Source organism: Barbus barbus (assembly GCF_936440315.1).
Source record: "Barbus barbus genome assembly, chromosome: 22".
In the NCBI taxonomy this organism is placed as follows: Eukaryota; Metazoa; Chordata; class Actinopteri; order Cypriniformes; family Cyprinidae; genus Barbus; species Barbus barbus.
The window spans coordinates 3,263,776-3,280,689 of NC_136750.1; the positions used below are offsets into that span (position 1 = coordinate 3,263,776).

General features: G+C 37.6%; 1 protein-coding gene across 1 annotated transcript in view; it reads left to right on the forward strand.

Annotated features, from left to right (window-relative positions):
- The first annotated feature begins 217 nt into the window (after positions 1 to 217).
- The window catches only part of LOC306888339 (delta and Notch-like epidermal growth factor-related receptor), a 36,961-nt gene continuing 20,264 nt past the window's right edge, over positions 218 to 16,914 (forward strand). Inside the window, exons 1-6 of the mRNA XM_079446556.1 lie at positions 218 to 606; positions 10,014 to 10,352; positions 10,455 to 10,549; positions 11,251 to 11,414; positions 15,897 to 16,045; positions 16,240 to 16,393. Coding sequence (XP_079302682.1) covers positions 310 to 606; positions 10,014 to 10,352; positions 10,455 to 10,549; positions 11,251 to 11,414; positions 15,897 to 16,045; positions 16,240 to 16,393 — 1,198 coding nt within the window. The 5' untranslated portion in view covers positions 218 to 309. The remainder of the gene's footprint in view (positions 607 to 10,013; positions 10,353 to 10,454; positions 10,550 to 11,250; positions 11,415 to 15,896; positions 16,046 to 16,239; positions 16,394 to 16,914) is intronic.

A 16,914-nucleotide genomic window follows, 5' to 3' on the forward strand; every position in this document is an offset into this window, starting at 1 on the left:
AGATGGATATAATCACATGCATCCAGTGAAAAACTCTCAGTGATGAGACTGTGTAATGTGTAGGTGTCTGACTGTTGTTGCAGAGCTTCAGCTCCACTGACACAGCAGAAACACACCGAAATACACTGAGAGGAGGAGCGTGTGTGTCGTCACCTGCCCTCACTCCCCTCCACTGCTCTCTCTCCCGTCCTCAAACACGCTCAGACCTTCCAGTCCAGCAAACTGCCTCTCTCTGTCTCTCTCACACACGCAGACACACAGCCGCAAGCGAACGACTGTAATCCATTGATCTGCTCTCCACAGCAGCATATGCAGAGCAGGAGCAAAGAGAACCAAATCCGGACCGCTCTCATGCAGCGCTACATACTTCCTCTCCTCCTCATCCTCGGGGTGAAGGATGGACTTGGGACCCCTCTGACATCCAGCCCCGGCTCTACCGAGGCCCCCAGCGTGCTGCTGGACCCCTGCGAGGGCAGACCCTGTCTGAACGGAGGCGTCTGTAGTCGGGTGGGAGAGATGGAGGAGAGTCCGAGCACACAGATGCAGACTGACATCTGGGCTTATACCTGTATCTGCGGACAGGGCTTCACTGGACAGAACTGTGAGGTGAGAGCAGAGTCGTGTTGGTGTGAATAAACGATCAACGATAATCGTGTCTCTGTCAAAGATCTGTAGGAGCTCCTGTGCTGTTGGTGAGATGTGAAGGAGAGTGCTGCGTTGCTGTGGCAACAGATAGGAGAAGAGGAGAGGCGGCTCTGAGTGTGTGTGTGTGTGTGTGTGTGAGTGTGTGTTAGAGGTAAAGATCACAGCATACATTTTTGTCTTGCAGTTAGATATGTGAATCTGCGGTATGTGAGGTGTATTGCTACACAAACACAGCAAAAATCATTCTCAGTCTGTCACCTTTTTGATTCATATTGCAAGTATGCAGCGTTGACCTCTTTGCATGCATTTTGTTTTATAACAAACCACTATGGGACACTGAGGCTTTCTGTGATGGGTGATGCAAGCTTTATTTCAACCTCTAGTAAGGTGCATTGTGGTGTGATGATGGTCCAATCTTGATTAGTAAAAAAAAAAAAAAAAAACTTTAATCAATATATTTCTTGTTTCTTGTTTATACTTAAACAATAAGCATTTACATAAAAAATATAATAATAAAAATTCTAATAAAAATGAGTTGCTTGCAAAATTGTTTTCACAGAACATATCTTTAAAATATTTGTATTTACTGCATATGATTGTGTTTCTTCTTAGTAAGAATAAACCTTTCTAAATGTTAGTTTTATGCGGAAAATAAGAAACTTATTTGTTGTTTATTGGCTGTAGACGCACATCAGAGTTAATACACTAATGGAACAAAGCCTGAATGTGAGTAGCACAGCTAGACACAATTAGGGCTTCTGACCTAAATAACACCAAAAAAAGCTTTGCTGGATCCAGAACAGAGATCCACAGAAGAGCTGCCTCACTGTGAGCGCATGTACTGTATATTCACTGGACAACAGGTGGCACTCGTGAAGTTAAGACATTGTGCGCGGTTGCATCTCATTGGTGTTTTCTCTCAAATGTGAAGAAGATGCATCTTTCTGCATGGCACCACGGTATCCTGTCCTTTCCTCAACCTTAGTTAAAGCTTGCGTCTAAACCTGTGTCCTGTGACGTCATACTGCTCATTTACATCTCAACCAATGCAGCCAGAAAGGATGCTGCTGCACGATTGGTTTATGCACCGAAAAGATTCACCGCGATTGGTCGACAAGGCTTGAAGTCATTGTGATGTCACTCAGTGTTCCATTTCCTCAGGCGAGGGTGGTGTTCTTCATTCACCCTGTAATGAGACAGCCATTTTTCCGAACTTCATTAAAGGCTGCATGGATGCAGGATTTACTGTGCGTGATGCAGCAGAATCACATGTTTTTATGAAATCGAAGAGATGAACTGGAATGATTTGAAATAAGTTAGCAGACTTTTTGCTTGAGGAGCTCACTTAACCTCTTAACTAGCATCTGACGCAGAGTGATTGTGTATGAGTCACCTGTCCTTTCTGAGAACTCATGTTTAGAAGGAGAAAGAGAAGGATTAATGTGTTTTTGGATGTGCACAGTCACTTTTTGACTACAGTAGGTGGATGCATACTTAGAAACCGTAGATCTGTTTGCTGGTCATATCGCCAGGGATGCTTATTTTAAGGGTTTTTTCTCTCCTCTTTGGTCTTTTGGCTTTGATTCCAGCTTGTTAAGCAGCAACGGGGAATTCATTAATATTAAAGAGAGAGCTGGACTGGCCATTGTTTCTACAAAGCTTTCATCTTTGTAAAATGTAAGACTCACACTAACTGTATGTAGACTTGTAAGCCTGTAAGAGTGTGAGTCTCATTAAAGTAGGATTTGTGGGTAGAATAAATGAATAAAATGAGAACTGGGGGGGTGAAAGGATAGATAGATATTTTGGAGGACATCAAAGGCTCAGAGGTACATATAGAGAGGGACATTCAGGAGAACCGAGAGCAGAGAGAGCACTAAATATGGAGGACATTAAAAAAGTTGTTGTTAAAAATGGCTCACTTTCATGTTTTTCATGCTGCATGACTTTATTTCTTCTGTGAAACACAAAGATATTTAGCAGAGATTAATGCACACGCTGCTCTTTTCCATTAAAAGAAATAGCACTAAAACACCATAAATGTAGTCCATGTGACTTGTGTGCTTTTATGTTTCTGAAGTCATATGACTTTGTTTGAGGAGCATGACCTTGAAGCACAAGTTTTAAATGTGCACAAATGAGAATGAGATCTGAAAGTTTTTTAGCAATGATTTGGAATTGAGTGCACAAGTCAAATGAGCTACTTTTATGATGCTTTTGGAGCTTCACTATAGAGCTCCGCACATGATGGGGGGGAAAACATAGCAAACCGTGCTCACAACTTACTAATTTGTTACTTCGTTTTAAATTGCACGGCACAATATAATAATTTGTTTGCTTGCATGACCACACTTTCTTCTCTCAGTTGGGAGGTTGCATCTTGCAATTCAGATGTAATTTTTTTTTCTCAGAATTGCATGATATAAAGTCGCAATTGTGTGGTATAAAGACAGAATTGGAAGATATAATCTCACAATTCTAGCCTTAGAATTTTGAGTTTATATATGGCAATTCTGACTTTTTTATATATACACTGTATATATACGTGTGTGTGTATGTGTGTGTATGTGTGTGTGTGTGTGTGTGTGTGTGTGTGTGTGTGTGTGTGTGTGTGTGTGTGTTTGTGTGTGTATATATATATTTATATTCACTACCGGTCAAAAGTTTTAGAACAGTAAGATTTTTAATATTTTTTAAAGAAGACTCTTCTGCTCACCAAGCCTGCATTTATTTGATCCAAAGTACAGAATAATAATTGTAAAATTTTGAAATAATTTTAATATTTAAAATAATGTTTTCTATTTGAATATATTTTAAAATGTAATTTATTCCTGTGATTTCAAAGCTGAATTTTTTGGCATCATTACTCCAGTCATATGATCCTTCGGAAATCAATCTAATATGCTGATTTGCTGTTCAAGAAACGTTTATTATTATTATTATTATTATTATTATCATAAATATTTATTAACAGTTGAGTAATTTTTTTCAGGATCTTTAGAAAGATCCAAAGATCAGCATTTATCTGAAATAAAAATCTTTTGTAGCATTATACACTATACCTGTCACGCATTTCTCTGGGAGCAAGGAGGGAATTACAAGGAATTCTTCAAATAACAATATCTTTAATGACACAATCCATGGGAATCCAACACAGGAAGACATATAGAGCAGGGTGAAGACAAACAATACCAGACGCTAAAGACAGGGAAACACCGGGCTAAAGAACAGGGAAATCAATCAAGGAGAACAGAAACAGGTGGAGTAATAAATAAAACACAGCTGGGAGGAATCATAATCAAACTAAACAAGAACAGGAAACAGGAAAAAACAAATAACATCGAACGAGGAGGGGGGTTGGCACTCTGGAGGCCTTAATGGACAGGGTGACAGGACAGACGGCCTCCAGGGCAGCACCCGTTCCGGGACCCACAGTGGAGCAGGGAGCTTGGGAGGCCATGGTGGGTCAGGTGACTCTGCCTCCGAGGCCAAGGCCCCAGCCCCCGCACTGGCCTCTACGACTGGAGCCATACTACCCCCCCTCCAAAAAAATACTTGGGGGAGCTTACGGGGCTTTCGAGGAGCTGGCACTGGAGCGTGCTCAGGGGCTGGAGCCTGCACTGGAGCAAACTCTGGGGCTGGAGTCGATTCGGAGGTGAGGATGAGGGCTGCAAACAGTCTTTTCCTCCTCAGCACAGGGGTGAAGACAAACAATACCTGACGCTAAGGACAGGGAAACACCGGGCTAAAGAACAGAGGGAAATCAATCTAGGAGAACAGAAACAGGTGGAGTAATAAATAAAACACAGCTGGGAGGAATCATAATGAAACTAAACAAGAACAGGAAACAGGAAAAACCAAATAAGGACATGGAAACACTGGGACCATGTGGAAACACAAGACACGGGTATTACCAATTTATTTTGGGAAATAAATTATATAAATTAATACTTTTATTTAGTAAAGATGCTTTAAATTGATCAAAAGTGAGGATAAAGACATTTATAATGTCAGAAAAGAATTCTATTTCAGATAAATGCTGTTCTTCTGAACTTTCTATTCATCAAAGAAACCTGAAAAAAATCTACTCAGCTGTTTTCAACATTATAATAATAAAAAAAAAAAATTTTAAGCAGAAAATCCGAATATTAGAATGATATCCGAAGGATCATGTGACTGGAGTAATGCTTTGGAGTAAAGTTTTGAAATCACAGGAATAAATTATATTTTTGAAATATAGAAAACAGTTATATTAAATACTTAAATACACAGTTTTTTTTTTCTGTACTTCGGATCAAACAAATCCTTTAAAAAACATTACAAATCCTACTGTTCTAAAACTTTTGACCAGTAGTGTATATACATATATATTAGTGCTGTCAAACAATTAATTGCATCCAAAATATGTTTTGTTTATATAATATACGTGTGTACTGTGTATATTTATGTATATATAAATACAGACACATGCATGTATATATTTAAGTAAAATATACTGTTTATATATTAAATATTTGTATATATAATATAACTTAAAAGAATATAAATATATAGTGTACATGTAAATACATGTAAATATTTTCAAAATATGTACTGTATGTGTGTGTATTTATACATACATAATAAATATACACAGTACACACACATACGGTATATTACGTAAACAAACTTTTATTTTGGATGTGATTAATCGTGATTAATCGTTTGACAGCACTTATATATATATATATATATATATATATATATATATACTGTATACTTTATTATATACTGTATATATACTTTATTACTCGTAATTGCAGGTTTATATCACATGTAAAGAAGTCAGAATTGCAAAGAAAAAAATCATAATCAAGTTTATACCTCACAATTATGAGAAAAGTCAGAATTGCAACGAAGAAGTTATAAATGTACGTTTAGTTTAACTGTACACAATTGCAAGTGTATATCACGTAATTCTGTTGTGATGTTGTGAACACGGTTTAGTAAAACAAGAGAACAAATCATTATATTTTGCACACGGTCATTTAATTTCTTTTCCTGTACGTCATGTGTGGGCCACCATACTTCACAGTATATATTACCACTCATTTTTGGTAGAGAGCAGCCTAGACATTCTGCTAAACATCTCCATTTGTGTTCCACAGACAACATAAAATAATACATAGATAAAAATAATAAAAAGGTAACTGCGACTTTTTTCTCTCACAATTGCGAGTTGACATTTTTTCTCAGAATTGTGTGATATAAAGTCAGAATTTCAAGAGATAAACTCACAATTCAAACTTTTTTCCTCTGAATTTTGAGTTTATATATCGTAATTTTGATATATATATATATATATAGTTAAAGTCCGAATTGTGAGATATAATCTTTTTTCACTCAGAATTGGACTTCATAAATTGTAATTGCGAAAGAAGTCAGAATTAGAAGTTAGAAGTTAGGATTGCAAGGAAAAAAGTCCTAACCTCATGTTTATAGAGTTTTTTCCTCACAATTGTGTTTATATACCACAATTCTGACTTTGCAACTTGAAATTGCAAGTGTATATCATGTAATTCTAAGAAAAAACTCAGAACTGCGAGATGTAAACTCACTTGCGAGACAAAAAGTTGCAAATACCTTTTTATTTTTTATCATATGGCAGAAACAGCCTTCCATACAGGATGAGTACATTAGGTTTTTCATTGTAAACTAACCCTTTAACTTCCTCCTCATGCTTCATAATTCCTAATGTTAAACATGAGTAGTTTCTAGAAAATCCTTTTAAAAGATAAAATCCAAAAATAGAAAATCCAATTAAACAGATGCCAAGTCTAATTCATCAGAATTTAGATCCAACAAACATGCATCACCAGTATGGTAAGACGAACTTCACATTCTAAGAGCTTCTGGGAAAGTAGCTATTTGTTATAATGATGTTGAATTGGGAACATTGATCTCACCTATTTAGATTTGCCTCGTTTAGAAACACAAATAAGTCAATTTTTCCAAAGAATGTGTAATTCAGCAGCTCTTCTGCACTGATATGGTCTCATCTGGCTGGATAATTGGTGGCACATCTGCTGTTTCTACCTGCCTTTCAGAACGTGCTGCATTAATAAATGTTATTGCCAGTGACGTCTGGCTTTGAGTGCATCTATGTGTGTTATTATGTAGCCATGACAAGGAATAAAATTGTGTTCTGCATTAAAACCCCAGAGAAAGATTTTCCACTTCTGCATCAGATAGTGCTAATGAGTTGAATCTCATTTCGTTCGACCTTTAATGTAAGTAAACATGAATCCTTTGTGGCCCGTGCTGCTGTAAACAATTTTTTTTTTTTTCTGATGCAACTCCAAGTATTTGTATTTCTCTGTTAACTGTGTCCTCCATCTGCAGGCTGGTTAGTATTCATTCAGGCCATCCTCTGATGTTTGGTGGCTATGAGCCAATTATACTTTCATTTCCATTTCATACCTGGCCTTTGATGATATTCATAAAGTATGAGTGGGAACGTTGCTTGAAAGACACTTTCATAAATGAAAACTATTCCTTTTCTCAAAGAAAACTGGAGAATTCATTAATTCATAATCATTATACAGTTGAATGGTGAGGGATGAGCTGTCACACACTCTCTCTCACACTTTCTCTATTAATAGTCAGATTGCAGTGTGTGTGTGTGTGTGTGTGTGTGTGTGCGCGTGTGCATGTGCGTTCGTGCATTTGTGTGTGTGTGTTAGAAACATTTTGTTCTTTCTGTGCTCTTTTCTGAACACATAAACGTGCACACAGACACATTGTTCTTTTTGAGTGGATTTGTGATTATGCTTTTGAGAAAGTGTCATGCTGTCCAGGTCAACAGGAACGGCACAAATACACAATTACCTGCATAACCAACAACTAAAGTGTCACATGTGCAAGATGCTCCAACTTCACATTTTTCTCCAAATAATGTCCCTCCCATAAACTGTCAGACAGCTGGATACCAGATCAGGGACCAAACCTGGTTTAAAGATATTTAGTGATTAGACTGCTTTGAAAACATTGGATCTCTGCCACACGTAAGCAATAAATTGGTTTCACACCATTTTCATCCTATTATGCAAAATGAAATCCGAAAAAAAAAATTATAATAATAATATAATAAAAATAAATACCAAACAAAATGCCTGAAAAAGTCCACATTTTTTTTTCCTAATATGCAATTTGTAATAATTTTTAACAATAATCTAAGAGAAAAGTTAAAAGCATAAAAATCGATAGGAATTTTAAATTGTTGTACAATTTTGCTTTATATCATAGAAATGTGCAGAATTATGTATTTTCATAAAAATTAAATAAATAAAAAGTCTTATGAAAAGACCTTTTTGCTTTTTCTTAATAAAACCATTTTAAACACAATAATCTAAGTATTAAATGTATAAATAAGCTTTTGAGAATTTATTTTAGTACAGTTTTGCTTTATTATATCATAGAAATGTGCGTAATTAAAATATGTCTTAATTTTAACTCAATCATAAAACTTCACTTCTGTTTTAAATTACAATATGAATAAGGAAGACAAGCTCACCCTTTTCAAGTTTGCAACCATGAGTTGTTATTCACATCCGAGGAGACATTTCAGCATGATTTAGTAGCAACTTGACCTTTAAAAGTAGGGAAAGAGAATAAGTGGAGATCTTTGCTGCAAGATGACGTGTAGGTAACCTTTTGGGTTTTTTAAAGGTTTTTTAAATACTGTCTTCAATCGCAGTGAAAGAAAATTAAGCATTGTCTCTATAGGATAAACACCAGCTCCGGTGATGGAGGTTTTGGGTTGAAACCAGTCCACTGCTTTTCACATTAAAGGAAGCGGATTGAAGAAGCCAAAGGTCAGGGATGTGTTAATGTCGGTGAGAGCAGGTCTGGTGAGATACCTTGGAAAGTTGGGAATCGTGAGAGATTGATACTGTAAACGCTTCATGCATTACTTCGCACTTTGAAGGTATTTTCCTCACCATGACCTTTTCTTCTCCCCACACTATTTCTGTTTCCTTTTTCAGCCTCCCTACCTTTTTCTGATTGTAGGCCTCCTGGTCTTTTTAGTTTTCTCTGTCAGTAGACTGTGATGCAGGGGGAGATCCTGTAAATGAGTTCTTTAGGACCCAGATTCATAATAATACATTGGATGGCCTATAACAAGAGACCTAAATAGTTAGTTCCAAGATAAATAAAAATTCCCTTAAAGAATTAGTTCAACCAAAAATGAAAATTCTGTCATCATTTACTCAACCTCATTTGTTCTAAACCTGTATGAGTTTCATTTCATTCTTCTGTTGAACACAAAAGAAGATATTTGGTAACCAAGCAACTGAGCCATTGACTTCCATAGTATTTTTTTTCCATACCATGGAAGTCAATGCATACGGTCAACTGAAAACTTTTTCAAATCAAATGGATAATAATTTATTCACAAATGGTAAATCCTAACAATGCATGATTATATGGTTAGAAGAGAATTGCGTGTATTTAGGTTAGTTATAAGAACAGAACTGTGACCCAATTTTTGGTCACAACCCACCCATTGAGAGCCACAGATTTAGAGCAGATGGAGAAAAACAACCATTATCCATTAGTTTTAAAAAATAGCATACATTTTTAAATGAATCAGTTTTGTTCTGAACAGAAATGTATCATTTCATGTCTTGAACTAAAATCACCTGTACTGACCAAAAAGCAACATAATATCATTTTGCCACAGGCATGTTTCAATGAATGATGGTTTGTAGATTTTAAAGTATTTTGGGCCTGATAATGTTGATTCAGTTGATTCAGTACTACAGAGAAATCCTTATATATAAGGAGAAGCTATTTTAACTCAGCGGCCATATGTTTTTAAATATCCTTGATATCATCTATTATGCAGTAGAAGCATTTTAAGTTAGATTACTTATGTAATGCCAGGACACACAGTAGGGAGTACAAATAGCTTACAGATGAACACATGCAAAAATATGGCACATATAAGTCCTACTTTATCTCTTGGGAAGAAGGCATGTCCCTGCCAAAGGAAATGGAGCATAACTAGAGTAATTGGATCGATAGCACTACATAATTGTAAGATAAAGGAATTAGCACTGTAGATTCTGGTGCAGGTGTTCCTGCGGGCACAGCAGGACGACTCTATTGCTATTGTTCATTTTTATAACGGTGCTCGTCTGTGATTTCAGTGTATTATTTGCTCTCAGTCCTCATTCTTCAGGCCAAGTGATTGTTAGTCGATAGATGTTTGCCTGAAATGAAAGCTGGATTGTTCGCTGCTGTTCTGTGAGACTAGAGCGATTTAAAATGTTTGATAATATGATGCAGTTTTCATCTCTCATTCTTGTTGTTTTTATTGGATGCAGTTTTTTGCAGATCCATGCGCCAGCAGCCCCTGTCTCCATGGTAACTGTAGCCAGGACGGCGAGGGGGATGGGTTTGCGTGCGAGTGCAGCGAGGGTTACAGCGGGATTCGGTGTGACCTGCCTACCTTGACCTTTGACCTGTCCGAGTCCACCTGGGACCTCGCCGAGGGCCTCGTCCCAGAACATGCCACACCTGCCACACCCGCCACACCTGCGACCACCACTCAAGTGTTCCAGCCAGCCACAGTCCCCACCACTACTCAAGCTCCGCCCACCCTGGAGCCGTGGCGACCCAAACCGGGTCAGAAAGCAGTGGAGATACTGTGGGAGGATCAGCAGGTGAGCAGGTGTGCGTTTGTGTGAGCGTGATGTGTCGTGACGGCTGGGTCCGGTCAGGATTGCTCCTGTGAGTGGCTTATTTTGTGTGGGTGTGTGTTGTAGATTACTGATGAAGCCGAATGTGTGAGTACCGCCGGAGGTGAGTCTGCCGGAATGATGACTGTTTCCATGGAGGTCGCCGAGGAAACAGCTGTGAAGTAAGAAACTTTCTCGTACCCTATTTCTCTTGGAAAGATATGATTTGTGTTCTTTTAGTGTGTTTTTAGTTTTCTTTCTGTGACATACATGGAAATTTCTAGCCATGAACCACTGCAAATTTAAATATTGTATAATAAAAAGAATATTAAAAAATTATATATAGAAATGGTCAAAATACGGATGGAAATACAATTCATCACTTATATGTTTTATATGTTTAATTGATTATATAATTGAATTAACCACAGCCACACTTTTGGAGTTCATTGACAATTTTACCATATAATTTCCAAGTACTTTTCAGATCATTTTTGGCCAACAAATCAGACAAACAGATAAATAACATAATAGATATATCTAGATTTTAGATTATATGAATTATTAAAAAAGCTGTAAAATAGTAAAATTTTTAATATTATATATTGAATATAATTTCTATAATATAATAAATATGTAATGTAATCAATTATTAATAAAACTTGTTAATAAAATACTACTATATTAAAACAATGTATAAAATAAAATGTATTAGGCTCTCACATTTATGGACGAATAAACGTCTAAAAGTATCTTGTTTTTAACGTTGTTCCCATTGTACAGTTTGCTACATAATTCTCCTGACTTTACTTCTTTGACATACTGACACGTGACTGATTTTGATGAGATCTGTGTGTGTGTGTGTGTGTGTGTGTGTGTGTAGATTGGTGGGTAATGTGAGTGGCTCCGCTGTGCTGTGGCGAGTAGGTGAGACTGGTTATGAGCAGTGCTCTGTTGCAGATGGTACAATCATGTGGTTTCAGCAGAGCTCAAATGGCCTGGTGCTCCCTGACCAGTCCCTGCCATTCGGACACAACTACTTCATCAGTAAGTGTGTTTTCAAACATGTGTATGTGCCTGCAACATGGAGAAAAAAAATTATATATATATATATATATATATATAAATAATAATAAATAATTTCTTATACTGTGTATGTGTGTGTGTGTGTGTGTGTGTGTGTGTGTGTGTGTGTGTGTGTGTATGCATATATACACACACACACACACACACACACACACACACACACGTGTTTGTTTTTGTGAATTGTGTGGACATTCCATAGGCATAATGAGTTTTATACTGTACAAACTATCACCCTGCACCTAAGCCTATCCCTTACAGGAAACTTTGTGCATTTTTACTTTCTCAAAAAAACTCATTCTGTATGATTTATAAGCCTTTTGAAATATGGGGACATGGGGTAATGTCCTCATAAGTCACCTTCTCCTTGTAATACCTATGTCATACCCATGTCATTATACAAGTTTGTGTCCTCACATGTCACAAAAATACACGCGCACACACACACACACACACACACACACACACACAGTAAGAGAAATTATTTGCTTCAGATTGGGACTTTGCCTTTGAAACATCCTTGTGCATAATGTCTGTTTCCAACTTGTTTGAAATTCAGAATTTTTCCAGACACATTGATGAGTATTGCGAGTCTTTTATTTGACCCTGTCTGGTTCTGTGAGCCAAACAATGTCTGTCCTTGAGGCATTGCTGTGTGTGTGTGTGTGCACATGTCTGTTTGTGTCTGAGAGGGAGAAAGAAGACGCCGTTGTTGTCGTAGCAGATGTTAGAAAATATCAGGACCTAAACCTAAAAGGAAATTGTGTTTTGTAGGTTTATAGTTGCGTAAAAAAAAAATCCACAATATTAAAAAAATTTTGCTTTGTATAATAAATGAGAATCTAGATGTGTCTGGGTTAAGACAGGCAAAACAGATAGTTAATGTAGGTGTATATATTATGTGTGTACTAGTGATGCGCGGCGGATGGGGTTATTAAAAAATGCATTCTGATTATTTGCGGGTGGGTCGCGGGTGGATAAGATAAATCATTAATGATGCAAAAATTAAATACATTTTCTAAAATATGAGTTTTACATAGGCTACAGAAATTGAATTAAAGTTATTTAACAAAACATTATTTAGTCAAGAGCAGTGAGGGGTTTCCTCTGTCTTTTGTTGTTTGATTAACATTAATGACAGACGCACAGCTTTATTATTACTTTGTTGCTGTCACAAGACCTATTTCACGGATCCAATACTAATACACATGCGTTTTCTTTCGCAACTGTTTACACTAACTTAAGACAAAACCGACAGTGGTAATGAGGATACTCGCCAGGACAACCATTTTGACGTCATTCTCTGTGTATTTGGCCACTTAAGCGCAACAAGCTTTGTTTGCAAACTCATTTTTGAACTCGCAGCGCGCGCTTTGGATGTGACATTATGAGTCTGAGTTTGAGTCACCCTACTTGGCCGTATGTCACTTCACTTCACAGTGAGCGCACAGAAAACCGCCTCTGGAGAGCGTGAGTACCGAAAGGCTTAAAAAGATGTGGAAATAGTACATTTTTGTGACGATGCAACAATGACCAATTAGGCACTTGACAATTCTGTCAACTGTACTGAAACGAGAAATAAAGTCTTGTATCGCAGCTTGCAGCTCTAGATGCGCCGATGTGAAGAGAAGGTCAAAGAGAAGACGCAGTACAGCTGAATCACTCACGCTGTTTTCAAATGACTGATTTGATCTGATGGTTTGTGTGAATTGATTTACTCATCTAACCTACACGCTATATTGAGTAAATGTTTTAAATCATACGTGCGGGAGGTTGGCGGGTGGATAATTTATTTGAAGCTGCAGATTCGGGTAATGTTTCAGCTCAGCTGCGCATCACTAGTGTGTACAATGTGGATGACTATAATAAAGCGAATATACTCTGTGTGAGTGTGTGTGTGTGTTATCTAATAATATATATATATATATATATATATATATATATATATATATATATATATATATATACATACAGTATATATATGTATGCACATACTATATATATACATACAGTATCTCACGGAGGTGAGTACAACCCTCACATTTTTGTAAATATTTAATTATATCTTTTCATGTGACAACACTGAAGAAATGACACTTTGCTACAATGTAAAGTAGTGAGTGTACAGCTTGTATAACAGTGTTAATTTGCTGTCCCCTCAAAATAACTCAACACAGAGCCATTTTTGCTGGCCACAAAAGTGAGTACGCCCCTAAGTGAAATTGTCCAAAATGGGCCCAAAGTGTCAATATTTTGTGTGGCCACCATTATTTTCCAGCACTGCCTTAACCCTCTTGAGCATGGAGTTCACCAGAGCTTAACAGGTTGCCACTGGAGTTCTCTTAATAATGAATAAAACACAAATTTAACAAATACATTAAATTAGAATTTAAAATGCCCCATCGGGACAAGGCCACGTGAATCAGATAAGCCCTTTACACAATCTGACATGGCTGCGGTTGGAATTGAACTGCAGGTTTCGTCTGGCCAGAGCAGAACTGGTCCCCCAACTGAGCCTGGTTTCGCCCAAGGTTTTTTTCTCCATTCTGTCACAGAGGGAGTTTTGGTTCCTTGCCGCTGTCGTCTCTGGCTTGCTCAGTTGAGGACACTTAATTTCTAGCGATTATCGTCGATTTGATTGCATAGATACTATTTAAACTAAACTGAGCTAGACAATGACATCACTGAATTCAATAATGAAATGCCTTTAACTGAAAATTGAGTGTTTAATCTTATCATTATACATTACTGACACTATCCTCCAATTTGATACTGTTAAGTGCTTTGACACAATCTTTATTGTTAAAAGCGCTATATAAATAAAGGCGACTTGACTTGACTCTCCCACTCCTCCATGACGACATCACGGTGGATGTTAGAGACCTTGTGGTCCTCCACCTTCCGTTTGAGGATGCCCCACAGATGCTCAATAGGGTTTAGGTCTGGAGAAATGCTTGGCCAGTCCATCACCTTTACCCTCAGCTTCTTTAGCAAGGCAGTGGTCGTCTTGGAGGTGTGTTTGGGGTCATTATCATGTTGGAATACTGCCCTGCGGCCCAGTCTCTGCTTCAGTATGTCACAGTACATGTTGGCATTCATGGTTCCCTCAATGAACTGTAGCTTCCCAGTGCCGGCAGCACTCATGCAGCTGCAGACCATGACACTCCCACCACCATGCTTGACTGTAGGCAAGACACACTTGTCTTTGTACTCCTCACCTGGTTTCCGCCACACACGCTTGACACCATCTGAGCCAAATAAGTTTATCTTGGTCTCATCAGACCATAGCACATGGTTCCAGTAACCCATGTCCTTAGTCTGCTTGTCCTCAGCAAACTGTTTGCGGGCTTTCTTGTGCATCATCTTTAGAAGAGGCTTCCTTCTGGGACGACAGCCATGCAGATCAATTTGATGCAGTATGCGGCATATGGTCTGAGCACTGACAGGCTGACCCCCCTTCAACCTCTGCAGCAATGCTGGCAGCACTCATATGTCTATTTACCAAACACAACCTCTGGATATGACACTGAGCACATGCACTCAACTTCTTTGGTCGATCATGGCGAGGCCTGTTCTGAGTGGAACCTGTCCTGTTAAACTGCTGTATGGTCTTGGCCACCATGCTGCAGCTCAGTTTATGTAGAGCAACAATTCTTTTTTTCAGATCCTCAGAGAGTTTTTTGCCATGAGGTGCCATGTTGAACTTCCAGTGACCAGTATGAGAAAGTGAGAGTGATAACACCAAATTGAACACACCTGCTCCCCATTCACACCTGAGACCTTGTAACACTAACGAGTCACATGACACCGGGGAGAGAAAATGGCTAATTGGGCCCATTTTGGACATTTTCGCTTAGGGGTGTACTCACTTTTGTGGCCAGTGGTTTAGACATTAATGGCTGTGTGTTGAGTTATTTTGAGGGGACAGTAAATTTGCACTATTATACAAGCTGTACACTCACTACTTTACATTGTAGCAAAGTGTCATTTCTTCAGTGTTGTCACATGAAAAGATATAATAAAATATTTACAAAAATGTGAGGGGTGTACTCACTTCTGTGACACACACACAAACACACACACACACACACATAAATAAATAAATATATATATATAAAATTAAGCTCTCACATTTATTGAAGTGTAATGATAAACTTCTACCTAAAGTTAATTATTAATTTTTTTTTCATTATAAAAAATATTTATCTTTCAAAGATTTTTTTATAGTAACTGTTAATTATGCATTCACCATATTTGAATAAATAACTAACCAAAGATGTAAAACATAAAACAAGCTACAAACAATCAGAACACATTAGCACCTGCATAGCAACAACCTGGCAAGCACTCCAGTGGCTCACACGTTCTTTGAAAAAAGGTAAAAATGTAAAAAGGTTACTCTCTATTACAACTATGGACATTTTTTGTTGCTCTCTCTCTATGTAGGTGTGCTGCACGTTGGTGCACCCTCTGGTCCGGAGGTCACTTTGAGGCTGCATCTCAATGTAAAAACCAATAACTGTATGGAGCCCGGCAGTGGATTCAGTGACCCACAATGCTCTGAGAAAGGAAAATGCATCACCCAGTCCTCTGTGGTAATGACCTCAGATCATAAAAAGTGTTATTTGTTCTCATATTTTCTCTTTTTGGAGAACTTAAAGGCCAGTATTATAACCATGGCTCTGTGCTGCTTTTTTTCTTTCCAAAGTGTTGATATAATAGTTACGTGTGCTTTCTGTACAGAGTTTCTGTGAATATTTGATGATGTGTGTTTAAATGTGAAACACAGGACACATTTTACTGTCAGTGTGATGATGGGTATTCTGGGATCTTCTGTGAGGAGTTTGATGCATGTCACCCGAAGCCCTGTGAGAACAACGGCACCTGTACTGACCTCAGACAGAGAGATGAAGGACAAAACTACACCTGTACCTGCCAGCCAGGTGTGTGACCTTGTGTGTGTTTGAGTCATTCAGAAAACTGTCTGGACATGTGCGTCCCCTGGCTCAATTACTATGATAGAAATAACAGGGTTTTGATCTTAGTTGTATTATTTGTGTTTTGACTGGAATATCACTTTTGCATACCCCTATTCATCAGTGAGTTATATAGGTTATATAGGAAAAATAAACCTTACTATACTTTCACTGCCTATGCATTTTTCTTTTCTTTTTTTCCCCCTTCGTTTTAATAGTTCACTGTGATGGCTACATAAGTTTAAATTATATATGAAAAGTCAGATAATAATATAAATGTTATACAAATGTATTTTATGCTCTTCATTTATTTCAATCAAAAATACAATAAAAACAGTACCATTGTGAAATATTATTACAATTTAGAATAACTGTTTTCTATTAGAATATATTGTAAAACGTAATGTATTCCTGTGATCAAAGCTGAATTTTCAGCATCATAACTCCAGTCTTCAGTGTCACAAGATCCTTCAGAAAACATCCTTATA